General features: G+C 32.9%; 1 protein-coding gene across 14 annotated transcripts in view; it reads right to left on the bottom strand.

Annotated features, from left to right (window-relative positions):
- Positions 1-19,785, bottom strand: part of LOC126747571 (prolow-density lipoprotein receptor-related protein 1) — a 236,401-nt gene that overhangs the window by 205,192 nt on the left and 11,424 nt on the right. For all 14 annotated transcript variants that reach the window (XR_007664241.1, XR_007664238.1, XR_007664239.1 and 11 more), the window contains exons 2-11: positions 19,311-19,525; positions 18,848-19,088; positions 12,908-13,084; positions 8,332-8,467; positions 8,143-8,257; positions 7,941-8,083; positions 4,837-4,973; positions 4,625-4,778; positions 4,434-4,570; positions 1,221-1,421 (exon numbers count right to left, since the gene is read on the bottom strand). Coding sequence is in view for 3 of the 14 variants with exons in the window: in XM_050456310.1 (XP_050312267.1) it covers positions 1,221-1,421; positions 4,434-4,570; positions 4,625-4,778; positions 4,837-4,973; positions 7,941-8,083; positions 8,143-8,257; positions 8,332-8,467; positions 12,908-13,084; positions 18,848-19,088; positions 19,311-19,525 (1,656 nt within the window). In the remaining 11 variants the exon portion in view is untranslated. The remainder of the gene's footprint in view (positions 1-1,220; positions 1,422-4,433; positions 4,571-4,624; positions 4,779-4,836; positions 4,974-7,940; positions 8,084-8,142; positions 8,258-8,331; positions 8,468-12,907; positions 13,085-18,847; positions 19,089-19,310; positions 19,526-19,785) is intronic.

The raw sequence follows: 19,785 nt of genomic DNA, 5'->3' as shown, positions 1-19,785 counted from the left end.
ACAAAAATCGAGACAATCTAGGCAGTAGAAGCAAAGTTATGGATCAGGTTACTAAGGACCTAAGAATTGCCGCTAAGTGACTAGACCTGACCTACAAAATCTTAAATAAAAAATCTTCTAATGAACGGATTTCATTGATTTTTTTTTAAAACGTGATCAAAGGTTTGATGCATCTTTTAAAACAAAAATCGAGACAATCTAGGCAGTAGAAGCAAAGTTATGGATCAGGTTACTAAGGACCTAAGAAGTGCCTCTAAGTGGCTAGACCTGACTTACAAAATATTACATAAAAAATATTCTAGTAAGCGGATTTCCTTGATTTATTTTTTAGAACGTGATCAAAGGTTCAATGCATCTTTTAAAACAAAAACCAAGGCAATCTGGGCAGTAGAAGCAAAGTTATAGATCAGGTTACCCGAGACTTCGGAGTTTCAACGAATTTGTAAGACACTTTTCCATATAACTTCCAAGACATTTAAGATATTGATATAACTCCTTTAAAATATTATAGAAAGCACTCTGCAGATTAATTATGTGCAAAAAAGTTGTTTTTAGGTTAAAATTTGGCTTAGCTAGAACAGTTTTGCTTAGAGGGAAATTTTTTCACTTAACTTTTCAATTTCTTAAGGAGAACCTTTTGAGGTACTTAAATGAAGTTTTTATTCGCAGGAAAAGCATTTTCTAAGGATAAATTTATGTATGAACCATTTTTGTGGATACCGTTTTAGAGTTACTGCATAATAAGATGATGATATTGCAGAAACCTTGATACTGTTGAAAGCTTTACAAAAATCTCGATATTTCGAAAACTAGTGTACTAATTCTATTGATTATGGTTTTATATGAAAGCTGATGAGTTTCTTTAGCGAAAAGGTACTTACAACTTTCCTTGCAAATTCAACCCTTTTAGAGTTATTGAATAGTTTTTCACCGAATTAAAAAAATCTTGATACAGTCAAAGGCTTTACTAAAATCCAAATATTTCAAAAACTACTGCACCGATTTTATTGATTTTAGGTTCAAATTTAAGCTGCTGAATTTCTTTACCAAAAAGGTCCTTACAACTTTCCTTGTAAATTCAACCGTTTTAGAGTTATTGACTAGTTTTTCAATGGATTAAAAAAAATCTTGATACAGTCAAAGGCTTTACAAAAATCCAAATATTTCAAAAACTACTGCACCGATTTTATTGCTTTTAGTTTCATACGAAAGGTGCTTACCGGAAGTCAGGTCCACGCCCCGGATGCTGTCCGGTTTGTTCCTGGTCAGTAGCAGGAACATGTCGGGGGTCTTGATGATGCACCGGTCGCCGAACGAGGTGTATCCGGTTGCGCAGATGCACGTTTTCAACGCGACGCCGGTCGCGGACCACGTGGGCACGCAGATGTGGTCGCAGGAGGCCGTTTTACAGGGGTGGGCCACTGAAAATTTAATAATAAAACATTAAAAACTCGTAAAATCTATTAAATAAGCAAATATTTAATAAAAAGGTTCTTGTTTTGTAATATGTTCTATATATGAATAGTGTAAGTTTAATAAGGAGTGGGGATGAAATGCGCAGGAAATATGAAAAATTACACACACAAAAACATGCAAAAAGTTCCGGAACAGGCCAGGAATTAAATGAAAAATGCCTGAAAAATAAAATAAATAAAGTCAAATGCAAGGATCAAAACGGTATCAAATAAATGACTCCAGAAGTCTCCAAAACTTACTGAAGAGGCGTAAGAATACTGAAGAGAATATTCCAGGCACTCAAACGGACTTTAACGTGCCTTTTAAAGAAGAATTATTTAAGCCCATAAAAATTGAGTCCAAAATCCTGTCCTGGATTTCTTATTTTGTTCTTAAATTGTATATATCGTTTTTACGATCAATGCGCTTGGGAAAGGTGAAAAATTCATTTAAATTCATAAACGTCGACCCGAGAACCTTGAATTGAATTAAAAATGCCTGGAAAACGTACAGTCATTTGAAATACCTGGAAAACATCAAAAATTATATGAAATTGTAACCAAAGATCACCCTAACTCTGAGTGATCATTGAAACATTCATTAAAGTACCTCAAACAGCTCTTAAATTAACCTCAAAAACGTATAAGAGTTATGTCCAAAATTGTATGGAAAAATTAAGTTTTTCTAACAAGCTCATATCAGATGTCTTTTGGACCTTGGCCGACAAAAATGTCTGTAACTCCCAAAGTTTTCAATCTACAAGAATCTTTAATATATGAACTTGTTCAGCAAAGATCACACTAACTTTGAGTGAAATATTCATTTAAGTACCTTAAACAGTTTTTAGATTATCTCCAAAAATGTGTAACAACAACAGAAGGTACAAAAATATGAGAAAATTTATTGGAAGCCCTGAGAAAATTACTCTAGAAACCTGAAAAATATCGCAATTAATTCAAATTTCTATACAAAAAAATGACCCCAGAAGCCTAAAGATCATCCCAAATACCTCGAAGATATTAAAAAATGACTACAGGAACCTCGAAATCACTGTCTCTGTCACTTGTCTAAAAATGGCTCTGAAAACCTGAAGAAAAACCAAAGATCTGGAATTGAATAAAGAATAGTAGGAAAAATTATATTAGAATGACGGAAGGCCTAAGAAAACGACTCTAGGATCCTGGAAAATAACTAAACTCCTGGAAGATAAAAAATATATATACGTGAAATGCCTGGAATAAATCGAGAAACGATGTAAAACTTCTGGAGGACATAAAAATGCCCTGAAAGCATGGGAACCCGAAAAATTCATTAAAATTCATAAGCATCGACCTGAGAACTTGGAATTAAACTAAAAATGCTTCTAAATGGTGCAAAATCATTTGAAATTCTCGGAGAGCATAAAAAATATTGAAAATTACTGGAATAAAAAAAAAAAATAGATTTTTTGGAGACATAAAAAATGACTCCACAATCCTGGACAATCGAAATTAATTGAAACTCCTGGAAGAAAATAAAAATTAGGATGTTTAAACGTCTGGAGAGCATAAAAACGATCCTGAAAACCCGAAAAATTAATTCAAATTCACAAAAATTCACCGGGGAACCTGGAATTGAATTAACAATGCCTGAAATTCCTGGAATAGAAGAAAATTACCCTAGAGGCCTAAAGATTATCCCGAAGTCTTGAAACATAAGAAAATGACTATAGAAGTAAGGAAAAACGTGAAAAAAGTTATTACATTCCTGAGAAAATGACTCTGTGAACCTGGAAAATATTAAACGTAATTTAAAATGCCTGGAATAAATCGAGAAACGATGTAAAATTTCTGGAGGACATAAAAATGCCCTGAAAGCATGGGAACCTGAAAAATTAATAAAAATGCATAAGCATTGACCTGAGAACCTGGAATCAATTCCATTTTTTACACATATTTTTATTATTTATATTCATTAGTTTTATTAGGATGTTTAAAGTATGGTTTATAAAATTGTAATTCATATGTGCTATTCTATCTATAATTAAATGCTAAATAGATAAACGTTATTATTTTTGAGAAATGATAAATACAATTTTTCACAAAGAAAAATTTAAGGTTATGTATGAAGAGTAGGTATCAATTTTTTTATCGCCAATAATTTTCTTATTGTTCCTTTAAGGAAATAATTTTTTGTAAAAAACTTATTTTTTTAATTAAAACTAACCTTACACCCCCCACCCACCCCAAATAGTTTACTAGTAAGAAATTCTGCTGCAGAATCACTGTTTTTCAAAATAGTACTCACAAACAATAAATAATTTCATCAATAGTATCCAATCCAGTAACACCGTTTTTATATTAAAAACACCGTTTTTATATTAAAAATTATTCTTTGGAGACTTTTCATAAAAAATGACTCCACAATCCTGGACAATCGAAATTAATTGAAACTCCTGGAAGAAAATAAAAATTAGGATGTAAAACGGCTAGAGAGCATAAAAACGATCCTGAAAACCTGAAAAATTAATTCAAATTCACAGAAATTCACCGGATATCGATGGAAATGAATTGAATTGAATTAACAATGCCTGAAATTCCTGGAATAGAAAAAAATTACCTCAGAGGCCTAAAGATTATCCCGAAGTCTTGAAACATAATAAAATGACTATACAAGTAGGGAAAACCTGAAAAATGTTATTAGAGTCATGAGAAAATGACTCTGTGAACCTGGAAAACGTAATTTAAAATGCCTGGAAGACGGAAAAAATTACATCAAATGCCTGGAATAATAAAACAGTAAAGTACAGTTTTTTGTTGTTCGGTACCGACAAAACAAAAAATTAAATTAAAAAACTAAATTACAAAGAACTGACAAGTGACAATAAAGACCCATAAAAGAAGACACCGTGTAAATGACAAAATTTTCGTTTTAACGATGTAAGAACCGTAATAAAAAAAATCCAGGGGCGTAATTAGAACTTCCTAAAAATCTCTTACCTTCGGGTTGTCTCTGCCTATGAAACACGTAAACGTTAAACGGCCTACTGATGTTGCTCACGATCACTTTGCCGTCCGTAGCCTCTAACCGGTTAAACTCGATCAGGCTGTTGTTGTACCAAGAAGACACGAATACCCTAAAAAAAAATTAACGATAAACGCGAAAACTCTTCGAAGTACCCTGATCGTACCTGTTCTGGAACACGCACACTCCGTACGCGTTACGCACGTGCGCCCCTTTCGCCACCGTTTTCCGGTTCTTCCCGTCGTAGTCGACCTTTTCGACGTAGTCCAGGTAAGTGTCCACCCAGTAGATGGTTCTGGTGGGGAAGTCCACGGTGACGCCTACATTTTAAAAATGGCATTTGTTAGTTTTTGTTTTTTTGACATTTAAATGTCTCACCGTAAGGATAAACGATTTTGACGTCCACAATGGACTTGCGGTTGGTGCCGTCCAGGTTGCAACGCTCGAGCATCGGGGCGCTCAGGCCCCATTTGGTGAAAAACATAAAACCGCTGGTCGGGTCTAAAGCTATCGATCTAAAAGGAAAATGTGGCATTGACTAAATACCTTGATGCACGTGTCAGTCTTTGAATCAACTCTCTATCTTAGATAGCAAAAAAGTTATGCAAAATTGTGAAAATCTTGCAGTGTGAAAATGGTAAACATCACAAAAGTCAGTTTTTCACAGAAACCATTGATCTCTCAGATTTTTATGTGGTTACAGGATAAGTCCTATTTGACTTGGAGCACATGTCGGTCTTTAAATCAGGTCTCTATCTTAACTACCAAAAAAGTTATGCAAAATTTTGGAAATTTTGCAAACTGTGAAAATAGTAAAAATCATAAAAGACAGTTTTTCTCAGAAACCATTGATTTCTCAGATTTTTATGTAGTTACATGATAAGGCATATTTAACTTGGAGCACAGGTCAGTCTTTAAATCAAGTCTCTATCTTAAATATCAAAAAAGTTATGAAAATTTTTGAAAATCTTGCAAAGTGTGAAAATAGTAAAAATCATAAAAGTCACTTTTTCTCAGAAACCATTGATTTCTTAGATTTTTATGTGGTTACAGGATAAGTCCTATTTGACTTGGAGCACATGTCGGTCTTTAAATCAAGTCTCTATCTTAAATAGCAAAAAAGTTATTAAAAATTTTGAAATTCTTGCAAAGTGTGAAAATGGTAAAAATCACAAAAATCAGTTTTTCTCAGAAACCATTGATTCCTCAGATTTTTATGTGGTTACAGGATAAGTCCTATTTGACTTGGAGCACATGCCAGTTTTTAAATCAAGTCTCTACCTTAAATAGCAAAAAAATTATGAAAAATTTTGAAATTCTTGCAAAGTGTGAAAATTGTAAAAAAATCACAAATTTCAGTTTTTCTCAGAAACCATTGATTTCTCAGATTTTTATGTAGTTACAGGATGAGTCCTATTTGACTTGGAGCACATTTCGGTCTTTAAATCAAGTCTCTATCTTAAATAGCAAAAAAGTTATGCAAAATTTTGAAAATCTTGCAAAGTGTGAAAATGGTAACAAATCATAAAAGTAAGTTTTTCTTAGAAACCATTGATTTCTCAGATTTTTATGTAGTTACAGGATAAGTCCTATTTGACTTGGAGCATATGTCAGTCTTTGAATCAACTCTCTATCTTAAATAGCGAAAAAGTTATGCAAAATTTTGAAAATCTTGCAAAGTGTGAAAATAGTAAAAATCATAAAAGTCAGTTTTTCTTAGAAACCATTGATTTCTCAGATTTTTATGTAGTTAAAGGATAAGTCCTATTTGACTTGGAGCATATGTCAGTCTTTGAATCAACTCTCTATCTTAAATAGCGAAAAAGTTATGCAAAATTTTGAAAATCTTGCAAAGTGTGAAAATGGTAAAAATCATAAAAGTCAGTTTTTCTCAGAAACCATTGATTTCGCAGATTTTTATTTGGTTACAGGATAAATCCTATTTGACTTGGAGCACATGTCGGTCTTTAAATCAAGTCTCTATCTTAAATAGCAAAAAAGTTATGAACATTTTTGAAAATTTTGCAAAGTGTGAAAATGGTAAAAATCACAAAAGTCAGCTTTTCTCAGAAACCATTGATTCCTCAGATTTTTATGTGGTTACAGGATAAGTCCTATTTGACTTGGAGCACATGTCAGTCTTTGAATCAAGTCTCTATCTTAAATAGCAAAAAAGTTATGCAAAATTTTGAAAATCTTGCAAAGTGTAAAAATGGTAAAAATAATAAAAGTCAGTTTTTCTCAGAAACCATTAATTTCTCACATTTTTGTGTAGTTACAGGATAAGTCCTATTTGACTTGGAGCACATGTCAGTCTTTGAATCAAGTTTCTATCTTAACTAGCAAAAAAGTTATGAAAATTTTTAAAAATCTTGCAAAGTGCGAAAATGGTAAAAATCATAAAAGTCAGTTTTTCTCAGAAACAATTGATTTCTCAGATTTTTATATAGTTACAGGATAAGTCCTATTTGACTTGGAGCACATGTCGTTCTTTAAATGAAGTTTCTATCTTAACTAGCAAAAAAGTTATGAAAAATTTTGAAAATCTTGCAAAGTGTGAAAATGGTAAAAATCACAAAAGTCAGTTTTTCTCAGAAACCATTAATTTCTCACATTTTTGTGTAGTTACAGGATAAGTCCTATTTGACTTGGAGCACATGTCAGTCTTTGAATCAAGTTTCTATCTTAAATATCAAAAAAGTTATGCAAAATTTTGAAAATCTTGCAAAGGTGTGAAATTGGTAAAATCACTAGTCAGTTTTTCTCAGAAACCATTGATTTCTCAGATTTTTATGTGGTTACAGGATAAGTCCTATTTGACTTGGAGCACATGTCAGTCTTTGAATCAAGTCTCTATCTTAAATATCAAAAAAGTTATGCAAAATTTTGAAAATCTTGCAAAGGTGTGAAATTGGTAAAATCACTAGTCAGTTTTTCTCAGAAACCATTGATTTCTCAGATTTTTGTTTAGTTACAGGATAAATCCCAAATAACTCGGTGCTCATGTCAGTTTTTGAATAAGTCTTAAATAGCAACAAAATTTTAATTTTTTTAAGCTGTTTAGACATTTGAAACATGACAAACAGAAAATAAGAGTACAAGTTCCTGGAAGATTATATTAATTATTCAAGGAAGTAACAGGGAAAAAGTGGCTAATAGTGTTCTAACTAAACTGAGCAGAAATTTAAAAATTCTTCCAAGCATTGCATTTAAACTTTTTACCAAGAGGAAAGAAGATATCAGGCTTCCAGTCAACTAATTTTGCCAAGCATTTCAGTGTATTTAACCACGTTACAAGGAAAATGGGAGTAACATAACCGCAATTCAATTGCCTGCAAGAATTTTTAAATTCCTTCCAATGCCAAACAGTCGAGTGCACTCAGCCACATTTCAAACCCAAAAACTTTAGAGCAGTGGTTCTGCAACACGTTAAACAACTAGTGAGCGAGAATTTTCGAACAAATTGTTTTTATCTTAATTACCTCGGATACCCGATGTCGTTTTCCACCACCAGGTGGCACCACATCAGCCCGTTGTTGCACAAGATGATCGCCTCCTTCTCGTCCTCCAGGAAGTACCAGTTCTCCGATATCCAGTCGTAGGCGAGCTGCTGGATCGAATCCACCTTAAAACCCACATCGAAACTTTCATCGTCACTTTTAGTCAATTTTAACCTCAAAATACCTTCAAAATCGGAGATCGGACCTGCAACTGCCATCGCTGATTCAGGTCGTTAATGTTGGCGCAAACGATGCCCGCTTGGGTCAAATTGTGGTGGATGTAGCACAAAGTGTGGTTTCTACGAGGTGTGCGTTATTATTAATTGGTAAATTCTAAATGTGTTAATTGGTAAACAATGTTTATGATATTCACCGATGTATAAACTCCAGGGCGTTATTGTTTAATAGGCGTAAGGAGGAGTTGCCTGGCCACGCTTTGCCGTCCAGGGTGACCCTCCTGATCTCCGATTGGGTGGAGAAGACTAGTGAGGGCGGTTCGGTTTCTGGAACTGATTATTTACATAAATAAATAGATGAAGCGTTTTAATTGTTATTGGTTTAGTGCAATAAGATGTTTACAAAACGATGTGTAAGGCAAGGTGATTTATGAAATCGCTTATTTCGTGACTCTAGCTTACGTAGGTCAAAAGTTATAGACGAAATACTGCGAGGTTGCCCCCAGCTTTGGGAGGCTGACGTAAAGCAAAGTTCAAGTTGCCATGGCGTCTTAAGGGTTAAAGCTATTTGAAGAATTTAAGAAGATTCTTGTAAAGAATGAATTATTCTTCAATTTTGTCCATGATGATCATAACTGTAAAAGATATAAGCGATTTTTGCCTTGTAACTGCTGTCAAGGGGGCACGTTGTTTTAGAACTGACATATTTTTAAAAGTATTGAGTTTAGGAGTTTAGTAGGTATTATCAATATTTTAGAATTAATGTATACAAATCTAATAAAGTTTATTTCACGAGCCTGGCTTCAGTAGATCAAGAGTTATCAATTATGAACCCTGAGCTTGACGTTTCAAAGGTTAACTGACGTGAGGCAAAATTAAAATGGCCATAACTCTTAAACGGTTGCTCCTATTGGAAAAATTTAAAAAGTTACTTGTAGATAGGCGGCTACTTATCAACTTTGTTTATGATGATAATGGCTGCAGATCAACTTCCAAAAAAGATATACGCGATTTTCGTCTCCTAACTACTTTCAAGAGGACATTTTGATTTACAGCTGAAATATCTAAAAGTATTGGGTGTAAGGCTTTAGCAGATATTATCAATATTTTAAAGCTGATTATTACCAATCCAATAAAGAACATTTCATGACTCTAGCTTTAGTAGATCAAGAGTTATCCACTAAAAACTTTGAGGTTGACGTTTGAAGCCTCTACTGACGTGAAGAAAAATTCAAATGGCTGTAACTCCTAAACTGTTAATCTTATTGGAATAATTTTGAAAGATTCTTGTGCTTGGTCACTTATTTATCAACTTTGTTTAGGATAATGATCACTGTAGATGAACTTCCAAAAAAGATATACGTGATTTTCGTCTCCTCACTACTTTAAAAGGGACATTTTGTTTTGCAATTAAATATCTCCAAAAGTATTGGGTTTAGGACTTTAGTAGATATTATCAATATTTTAGAATTTATAATCACAAATCCAATGAAGTTGATTTCACAAGTCTAACTTCAGTAGATCAAGAGTTATCAACCAAGAACCCTGAGCTTGACTTTTCAAGGCTCTACTGACGTGAAGCAAAAATTCACACGGCCATAACTTCTAGACTATTGCTCTTATTGGAAAAATTGAACAAGATTCTTGTAGATGTCGAGCTATTTATCAACTTAGTTTATGATGATGATGACTGTAGATGAACTTCTGTAGATGAAAGATTTATTCCATAAATCTCAAATCTGATGAGGTAAAACTGGCTCTGGCTCAGAGAGTATTAGACCCACAAATATGGTGCATATATGAAATTATTCCTTAAAAAACGCATTTTCCTTGGATAAAACTCCCATTTAAGAAGCTCAAGAAGTTTTAAATTAATCCTTAAGACACTGGAAAATTCAGTAAAAAAATTAGCCTAAGACCAAAAAATTTCTCATTAAGCCAATTTTTAACCTAAGTTAAAGGTTTAGGCATATAATTCATGTCTAAACTGCCCTCTATACTGCTGTAAAGGAATTACATGAATATCTTAAATGACTTGAAAGTTATAGGGAAAAATAACTGAAAATCTCATAATTTGGTCCAATAACTTCAAATCTGGTGAGGTAGAACTGGCTCTAACTCGGAGAGTATTAGAGCCACGAAAATGGTTCATGTATGAAATTATTCCTTAAAAAACGCATTTTCGTTGGATAAAACTCCCATTTAAGAAGCTCGGGAAGTTTTAAAGTAATCATTAAAACACTGGAAAATCGATTGAAATTATTAGCCTGAAACCAAAAAGATTCTCATTAAGCCAATTTTGAACCCAAGTTGAAATTTTAGGCATATAATTCATCTGTAAACTGCCCTCTATACTGCTGTAAAGGAATTACATGAATATCTTAAATAACTTGAAAGTTATATGGAAAAATGTCCAAGAATAAATAAAAACTGAAAATCTTATAAATTAGTCCAAAAACTTCAAGTCTGGTGAGGTAGAACTGGCTCTAACTCGAAGAGTATTAGAGCCACGAAAATGGTTTATGTATGAAATTATTCCTTATAAAACGCATTTTCCTTGGATGAAACTCCTGTTGAAGAAGCTCAAGAAGTTTTAAAGTAATCCTTAAAACAGTGGAAAATTGATTGAAATTATTAGCCTAAAACCAAAAAGATTCTCATTAAGCCAATTTTTAGCCTAAGTTAAAGCTTCATGCATAGAATTCATCTCTTAACTGCCGCCTATACTGCTGTAAAGGAATTACATGAATATCTTAAATAACTTGAAAGTTATATGGAAAAATGTCCAAGAATAAATAAAAACTGAAAATCTCATAAATTGGTCCAAAAACTTCAAATCTGGTGAGGTAGAACTGGCTCTAACTCGGAGAGTATTAGAGCCACGAAAATAGTTCATATATGAAATCATTCCTTATAAAACGCATTTTCCTTGGATGATACTCCCATTTAAGAAGCTCGAGAAGTTTTAAAGTAATCATTAAAACAGTGGAAAATTGATTGAAATTATTAGCCTAAAACCAAAAAGATTCTCATTAAGCCAATTTTTAGCCTAAGTTAAAGCTTCATGCATAGAATTCATCTCTTAACTGCCGCCTATACTGCTGTAAAGGAATTACATGAATATCTTAAATAACTTGAAAGTTATATGGAAAAATGTCCAAGAATAAATAAAAACTGAAAATCTCATAAATTGGTCCAAAAACTTCAAATCTGGTGAGGTAGAACTGGCTCTAACTCGGAGAGTATTAGAGCCACGAAAATAGTTCATATATGAAATCATTCCTTATAAAACGCATTTTCCTTGGATGATACTCCCATTTAAGAAGCTCGAGAAGTTTTAAAGTAATCATTAAAACACTGGAAAATTGAATGAAAAAATTAGCCTAAGACCAAAAAGTTTCTCATTAAGCCAATTTTTAACCTAAGTTAAAGGTTTAGGCATATAATTCATGTCTAAACTGCCCTCTATACTGCTGTAAAGGAATTACATGATTATCTTAAATGACTTGAAAGTTATAGGGAAAAATAACTGAAAATCTCATAATTTGGTCCAAAAACTTCAAATCTGGTGAGGTAAAACTGGCTCTAACTCGGAGAGTATTAGAGCCACGAAAATAGTTCATATATAAAATCATTCCTTATAAAACGCATTTTCCTTGGATGATACTCCCATTTAAGAAGCTCAAGAAGTTTTAAATTAATCCTTAAGACACTGGAAAATTGAGTAAAAAAATTAGCCTAAGACCAAAAAGTTTCTCATTCAAATCTGGTGAGGTAGAACTGGCTCTAACTCGGAGAGTATTAGAGCCACGAAAATAGTTCATATATGAAATCATTCCTTATAAAACGCATTTTCCTTGGATGATACTCCCATTTAAGAAGCTCGAGAAGTTTTAAAGTAATCATTAAAACACTGGAAAATTGAATGAAAAAATTAGCCTAAGACCAAAAAGTTTCTCATTAAGCCAATTTTTAACCTAAGTTAAAGGTTTAGGCATATAATTCATGTCTAAACTTCCCTCTATACTGCTGTAAAGGAATTACATGAATATCTTAAATGACTTGAAAGTTATAAGGAAAAATAACTGAAAATCTCATAATTTGGTCCAAAAACGTCAAATCTGGTGAGGTAGAACTGGCTCTAACTCGGAGAGTATTAGAGCCACGAAAATAGTTCATCTATGAAATTATTCCTTAAAAAACGCATTTTCCTTGGATAAAACTCCCATTTAAGAAGCTCGAGAAGTTTTAAATTAATCCTTAAGACACTGGAAAATTGAGTGAAAAAATCAGCCTAAGACCAAAAGTGTTATAATTAGGCTAATTTTTAACCTAAGTTAAAGTTTTTTACATAGATTTTATCCTTCTATCCTACTGCAAGGTTACATGAATATCTTAAATGCCTTGGCAGTTATATTGGAAAATGTCCAACAATAATGTGCAACAATTTGTTCCAACAACCTCAAATCTGCTGAGGTAAAAACACATCAAGATGGTTCATAATTATATGAAATTATTAATGAAACAGAAAACGCATTTTTTTAAGAAAAACCCTCGTATAAGTACCTCAAAAAGTTTCAAACTTACCCATAAAAAAACCAAAAATTCAGTTTGAAAAAATTACCCTGTATCCAATAATGTTCTACTGAACCCAATTTTTAACTCAGAATAAAAGTTTTCATAAAAAAATCATCTACAACTATAATTATGTAGAAGAATTTCATAAATACCTGAAAAGTTATTTTATGATTAAAAAAATTACTTCATACATACCATTTTGAGCGATGCAATCGGTACCGTTCTGCTGGTACCCGGAGACGCAGGAGCACTTAAAGGACCCGATCACGTTTTTGCAGATTTGGGCGCAGGTTTCGTCATATTGGCACTCGTCGGCGTCCACGCAGTCGGTACCCTCGGGACGTTTTCCCGTGGGACAGTAGCACTGAGGACCTGAAAGTTAAAGGAATTTCAAAGAAGAGCATCCATATCCATCCATCCGTCCATAGTATGCCCATCTTCAGTTTGCTGTCTTTAAGTATGTAAATATTAGAAATTGTTTATCAGGTCTGATGATGCTTTTAGGAGCGAAACACGTGTTAGCAACTATTCGAGACTTTGAACTTGTAGTTTTTTTTGTAAAAAGTTTTTGGGTTTTAAATATGGTTGGATGCACTCAACTGTCTGACATAATCAAAATGTTGGAAATAATTTAAAAACTCTTCCAGGCTGTTGAATGGGAGACCGTTACCTTATTTTCTCGTTGTCATATGTCTAAATGCACTCGAATCTCTGTTATTCAGTTTTCTCTCTATGTGATGGTTAAGTGCACCCAAACTCATGGTAAAAATTGATATATTCGTCCAGGCAGTTAAGTATCAATTGTCTCTCTCTGTCATGTGTCTAAATGCACTCAATTTTTTGAAAGAAACAAAAAAACATTCTTCCAGGCTGTCCTGGTTACTTCCCTTTTTCTCTGAAATGTGAAAATGGTAAAAATGACAAACGTCACTTTTTCTCAGGAACCATTGATTTCCCACATTTTTGTGTAGTTAAAGGATAAGTTCTAAATAACTTGGTGCACATGTCAGTCTTTGAATCAAGTCTCTACCTTAAATAGCAAAAAAGTTATGAAAATTTTTGAAAATCTTGCAAAGTGTGAAAATAGTAAAAATCACAAATGGCATTTTATCTCAGAAACCATTGATTTCTCAAATTTTTACGTAGTTACAGGATAAGTCCTATTTGACTTGGAGCACATACCAGTCTTTAAATTAAGTCTCTATCTTAAATAGCAAAAAAGTTATGAAAATTTTTGAAAATCTTGCAAAGTGTGAAAATAGTAAAAATCACAAATGGCAGTTTATCTCAGAAACCATTGATTTTTCAGATTTTTACGTAGTTACAGGATAAGTCCTATTTGACTTGGAGCACATACCAGTCTTTGAATTAAGTCTCTATCTTAAATAGCAAAAAAGTTATGAAAATTTTTGAAAATCTTGCAGTGTGAAAATAGTAAACATCACAAATGGCAGTTTATCTCAGAAACCATTAATTTCTCAGATTTTTACGTAGTTACAGGATAAGTCCTATTTGACTTGGAGCACATACCAGTCTTTGAATTAAGTCTCTATCTTAAATAGCAAAAAAGTTATGAAAATTTTTGAAAATCTTGCAAAATGTGAAAATAGTAAAAATCACAAATGGCAGTTTATCTCAGAAACCATTGATTTTTCAGATTTTTATGTAGTTACAGGATAAGTCCTATTTGACTTGGAGCACATACCAGTCTTTGAATTAAGTCTCTATCTTAAATAGCAAAAAAGTTATGAAAATTTTTGAAAATCTTGCAAAGTGTGAAAATAGTAAAAATCACAAATGGCAGTTTATCTCAGAAACCATTGATTTTTCAGATTTTTACGTAGTTACAGGATAAGTCCTATTTGACTTGGAGCACATACCAGTCTTTGAATTAAGTCTCTATCTTAAATAGCAAAAAAGTTATGAAAATTTTTGAAAATCTTGCAGTGTGAAAATAGTAAACATCACAAATGGCAGTTTATCTCAGAAACCATTAATTTCTCAGATTTTTACGTAGTTACAGGATAAGTCCTATTTGACTTGGAGCACATACCAGTCTTTGAATTAAGTCTCTATCTTAAATAGCAAAAAAGTTATGAAAATTTTTGAAAATCTTGCAAAGTGTGAAAATAGTAAAAATCACAAATGGCAGTTTATCTCAGAAACCATTGATTTTTCAGATTTTTACGTAGTTACAGGATAAGTCCTATTTGACTTGGAGCACATACCAGTCTTTGAATTAAGTCTCTATCTTAAATAGCAAAAAAGTTATGAAAATTTTTGAAAATCTTGCAGTGTGAAAATAGTAAACATCACAAATGGCAGTTTATCTCAGAAACCATTAATTTCTCAGATTTTTACGTAGTTACAGGATAAGTCCTATTTGACTTGGAGCACATACCAGTCTTTGAATTAAGTCTCTATCTTAAATAGCAAAAAAGTTATGAAAATTTTTGAAAATCTTGCAAAGTGTGAAAATAGTAAAAATCACAAATGGCAGTTTATCTCAGAAACCATTGATTTTTCAGATTTTTACGTAGTTACAGGATAAGTCCTATTTGACTTGGAGCACATACCAGTCTTTGAATTAAGTCTCTATCTTAAATAGCAAAAAAGTTATGAAAATTTTTGAAAATCTTGCAGTGTGAAAATAGTAAACATCACAAATGGCAGTTTATCTCAGAAACCATGAATTTCTCAGATTTTTACGTAGTTACAGGATAAGTCCTATTTGACTTGGAGCACATACCAGTCTTTGAATTAAGTCTCTATCTTAAATAGCAAAAAAGTTATGAAAATTTTTGAAAATCTTGCAGTGTGAAAATAGTAAACATCACAAATGGCAGTTTATCTCAGAAACCATTAATTTCTCAGATTTTTACGTAGTTACAGGATAAGTCCTATTTGACTTGGAGCACATACCAGTCTTTGAATTAAGTCTCTATCTTAAATAGCAAAAAAGTTATGAAAATTTTTGAAAATCTTGCAAAGTGTGAAAATAGTAAAAATCACAAATGGCAGTTTATCTCAGAAACCATTGATTTTTCAGATTTTTACGTAGTTACAGGATAAGTCCTATTTGACTTGGAGCACATACCAGTCTTTGAATTAAGTCTCTATCTTAAATAGCAAAAAAGTTATGAAAATTTTTGAAAATCTTGCAGTGTGAAAATAGTAAACATCACAAATGGCAGTTTATCTCAGAAACCATTAATTTCTCAGATTTTTACGTAGTTACAGGATAAGTCCTATTTGACTTGGAGCACATACCAGTCTTTGAATTAAGTCTCTATCTTAAATAGCAAAAAAGTTATGAAAATTTTTGAAAATCTTGCAAAATGTGAAAATAGTAAAAATCACAAATGGCAGTTTATCTCAGAAACCATTGATTTTTCAGATTTTTATGTAGTTACAGGATAAGTCCTATTTGACTTGGAGCACATACCAGTCTTTGAATTAAGTCTCTATCTTAAATAGCAAAAAAGTTATGAAAATTTTTGAAAATCTTGCAAAGTGTGAAAATAGTAAAAATCACAAATGGCAGTTTATCTCAGAAACCATTGATTTTTCAGATTTTTATGTAGTTACAGGATAAGTCCTAAATAACTAGGTGCACATGTCAGTCTTTGAATCAAGTCTCTATCTTAAATAGTAAAAAAGTTATGACAAATGTTTGAAAATCGAAAGGCGAAACACATGTTACCAACTATTCGAGACTTTGAGTTTATTTTTGTAAAAGAAAAAGTGAACGACTACTTTCAAATTCAAAGAAGATACTTTTGATAATCACCCTATAGGTTCATAGACACACGGTTATGTCCGATCGTTTCACTTCACTTTATTACTTAATTTTTTATGGCCTTTTTGTGTATTTTTTACCTCGAACAATAATAATACACAGGGTCCATGATAACAGATAATAAATATTTTTAGCCTTAATGGAGAAGGTCCGACCGGGTGTAGAAGGAGGAGAGGATTGACCGTCCGGATCTCCAGATCTAACTGCTTCAGATTATTTCCTGGGGGTTTGAACAGAGATAACTTTAGGGTCCAGGTGCTTGAAACCAATGAAAGATTTCCTGCACTGCCTGAAAACTTGGAAAGGAACTATCCAAACTGCCAGGAAAAAATGAAAATTTAGTCCAGGAACTTGAAACATATAAAAACGATCAGGAAAAGTTGGAAAAATAACTCACTCACTGAAAAAAATAAAAATTAATTTAGGCACCTTGAGACCCATGAAGAACCACATGAACTACCTAAAAAATTGAGAAAAATTACCCAAATTGCGTGAAATAAATGGCAGTTTATTACAGGCATTTGAAGCACATGAAAACACACTTCAACTGCTTGCAAAAGTGGTAAAAAATGACCCAAACTGACTGGAAGAATTAAAAATGTATTCCATGGACTCATGAAAACCCAGTTGAATTTTCTGGAAAGCTAGGAAAAATGACCCAAACTGTCTGAAATAAATGACCTTTGATTATAGGAGGTTGAGGCACCTAAAAAACCACTATAACTGCCTGGAAAATGGGAAAAAATTAGTCCAACTGCCTGGAACACATAGAAATTTATTATAGGACTTTGAAACAAGAAAACCCAGTTCATTTACCTGGAAAATTCAGACAAATGACTACAACTGCCTGGAATAAACGAAATAAAATTCTAGGAACTTCAGACACATGAAATCCCATTTTAATTAACCGGAAAACTGGGAAAAGTTACTCCAACTGCCTGGAAGAAATAAAAATGTATTCTAGGAAGTTGACACAGTTGAAAACCCACTTCAACTGCCTGGAAAATTGAGAAAAATTACCCAACTTGTCTGAAAGAAATAAAATTTTATTCCAGGAACTTGAAACTCTTGAAACCCCACTTCAACTGCCTGGAAAATTAAGGAAAATAACACAAACTGCTTGGAAGAAATAAAACTTAATTTTTAGATCTTTAAACGCAAGTGCACTGCAATTATCTGAAATAAATAAAAAATTATTTTAGGATCTTTCGACACATGAAATCCTACGACAACTGCCTGGAAAATTGAGAAAAAATGATTTAAACCACCTCGTATAAATGACGATTTAACTGATGGGAAATAGGGGAAAAAAGATCCCAAATTGCCTGAAAGAAATAAAAATTAACTCTAGTGGCTTAAAACTGATGAAAACCCACTGCAATTGCCTAAACAATTGGGAAAACGACCGAAACTGCCTGAAATAAATGACAATTTATTCTAAGAGTTTGAAGTACATGAAAACACACTTCAATTGTCTGGAAAACTGAGGAAAATGGACCCAAATTGCCTGGAAAAAAGAAAAAAATATTTTAGCAACTTGCACACATGTAAACCCACTTCAACGTCCTGGAAAACTGCGAAAAAATTGCCTTGATTTACCTTTCTGGCATATTGGCACCTCTCATTTTTCTGAGAAATTCTTATTCCAATAGTTCACAATAATTTGCCCTTTATAAGTGAATATCTCGGATTCTAGTACTCAAAATTTAGAAATTATTGATTCATGGAGTACACTGAAGATTATTTTAGTTTGTCTGAAAAAATGACTAAAATCGATGCACTAAAAGTCAAGATAATGAAATTCTTATTCAAGGAGTGCCTTGTAAGAAAAAAAAATCGTCTCTTATTAATAAGTGAATATCTTGGGTTTTAGTTGTCAAAATTTAGAAACTATTGATTTATGAAGTACACTAAAGACTATCTTAGTATTTTTTGAAAAAATTACTAAAATCAATGTGCTAAAAGTCAAGATACTGGAATTCTTATACCAGGAGTGCCTATAGGTAATGAAATATATTTTATCTGAACTATACTACTTTGCAACAGGAAAACACTTGAAGAACACAGAACAATGCTGCATACTCTCAATTTAATGCATGTATAGCAAAAAACCACCTAATTGATATAAAATATTGATGGTGTGTTTAGTATAAAGGCTTCAAACTGTTTAATAGATCCTAGACATTTAAAAGACTGTAGTTCATTAAAAACTTGTAAAACTCAATGAACTTTAGCATTATCTGTAACTCAATTATAAGAGCTATGTGTGATATATCATAGTTAACTCAAGCTGTGATCTCCCATATATGAATACAGTTCTAAGTTTTAACTCCTACCTTGAGGTGTCGGTTTGCACTTGTAACTGCACCGCATGCGGTCACAACTGAGCGACTTGTTACGGCAAAAGTCCCACTCGTCGCTGTTACCGGGACAATCGCCCAAGTGACCGTCGCAGAAAGTGTCCAGGGGGGCGCACTCGAAGGCCTCCGGACAGGGGGCCTCGTTGAACCTGCAGTGCACCGGTTTGCAGTGTTTCGGTTCCTCGTCTGACAGGTCGGGGCCTAGTTCTGGGTGTACCTTGAAAATTCAGTCAAATTCAGACCGAATACATAAATACACTCAATACAATTATAATACTTTGTTGTTTTTCAAAACTGAGTTATAGTCTAGCCGGAAATATGTTTTTTTTAATTAACTATCAGAAATTTTAAATATAAACTTATTTAGGAAAAGGTATAACAGTCCCTCTACCAGAGGGGACCTGTACCCTCCAAATGAGAATAAAAAAAAAACACTTACCCCGCAGTCGGGCTCCTCATCACAAACCCACCCGTTGGGCAAACATTTCTTAGTCAAAGCGCATCGGAACTGCTGCGGTTTGCACTGGGTTTGGTCACTTATGCACCCTTCCGGTTCGTCCGAACCATCGTCACAATCCCTATGGGTGTCACAGTGCCAAGTGTAAGGAATACATTGGCCAGACGCACATTGGAATTGATTAGAGGCGCAATTTCCTAATAAAATTATTAGGTCTAAATTTCACAACATCCAGTATTCAGTATACATAATACAGTAATTAACCAATTTACAAAATAAATATAGTATATAAAATATTCAACAAAATAAGATTTTATATCGCAATAAAGCACTTGAAGTATTAGTACTGAAGTATCATTAAATATCTAGCATAAATAACAGATAACATCAATAAAATTAAATAAAATATAAGGACAACAATGGTTTAAAACAGAGTAACTGCAATAGAAAAGAAGAC

The sequence above is a fragment of the Anthonomus grandis genome, chromosome 19, assembly GCF_022605725.1.
Source record: "Anthonomus grandis grandis chromosome 19, icAntGran1.3, whole genome shotgun sequence".
NCBI lineage: Eukaryota > Metazoa > Arthropoda > Insecta > Coleoptera > Curculionidae > Anthonomus > Anthonomus grandis.
The sequence above is the reverse complement of the archived record's forward strand: the minus strand, read 5'-3'. Positions and strand labels throughout refer to the sequence as shown.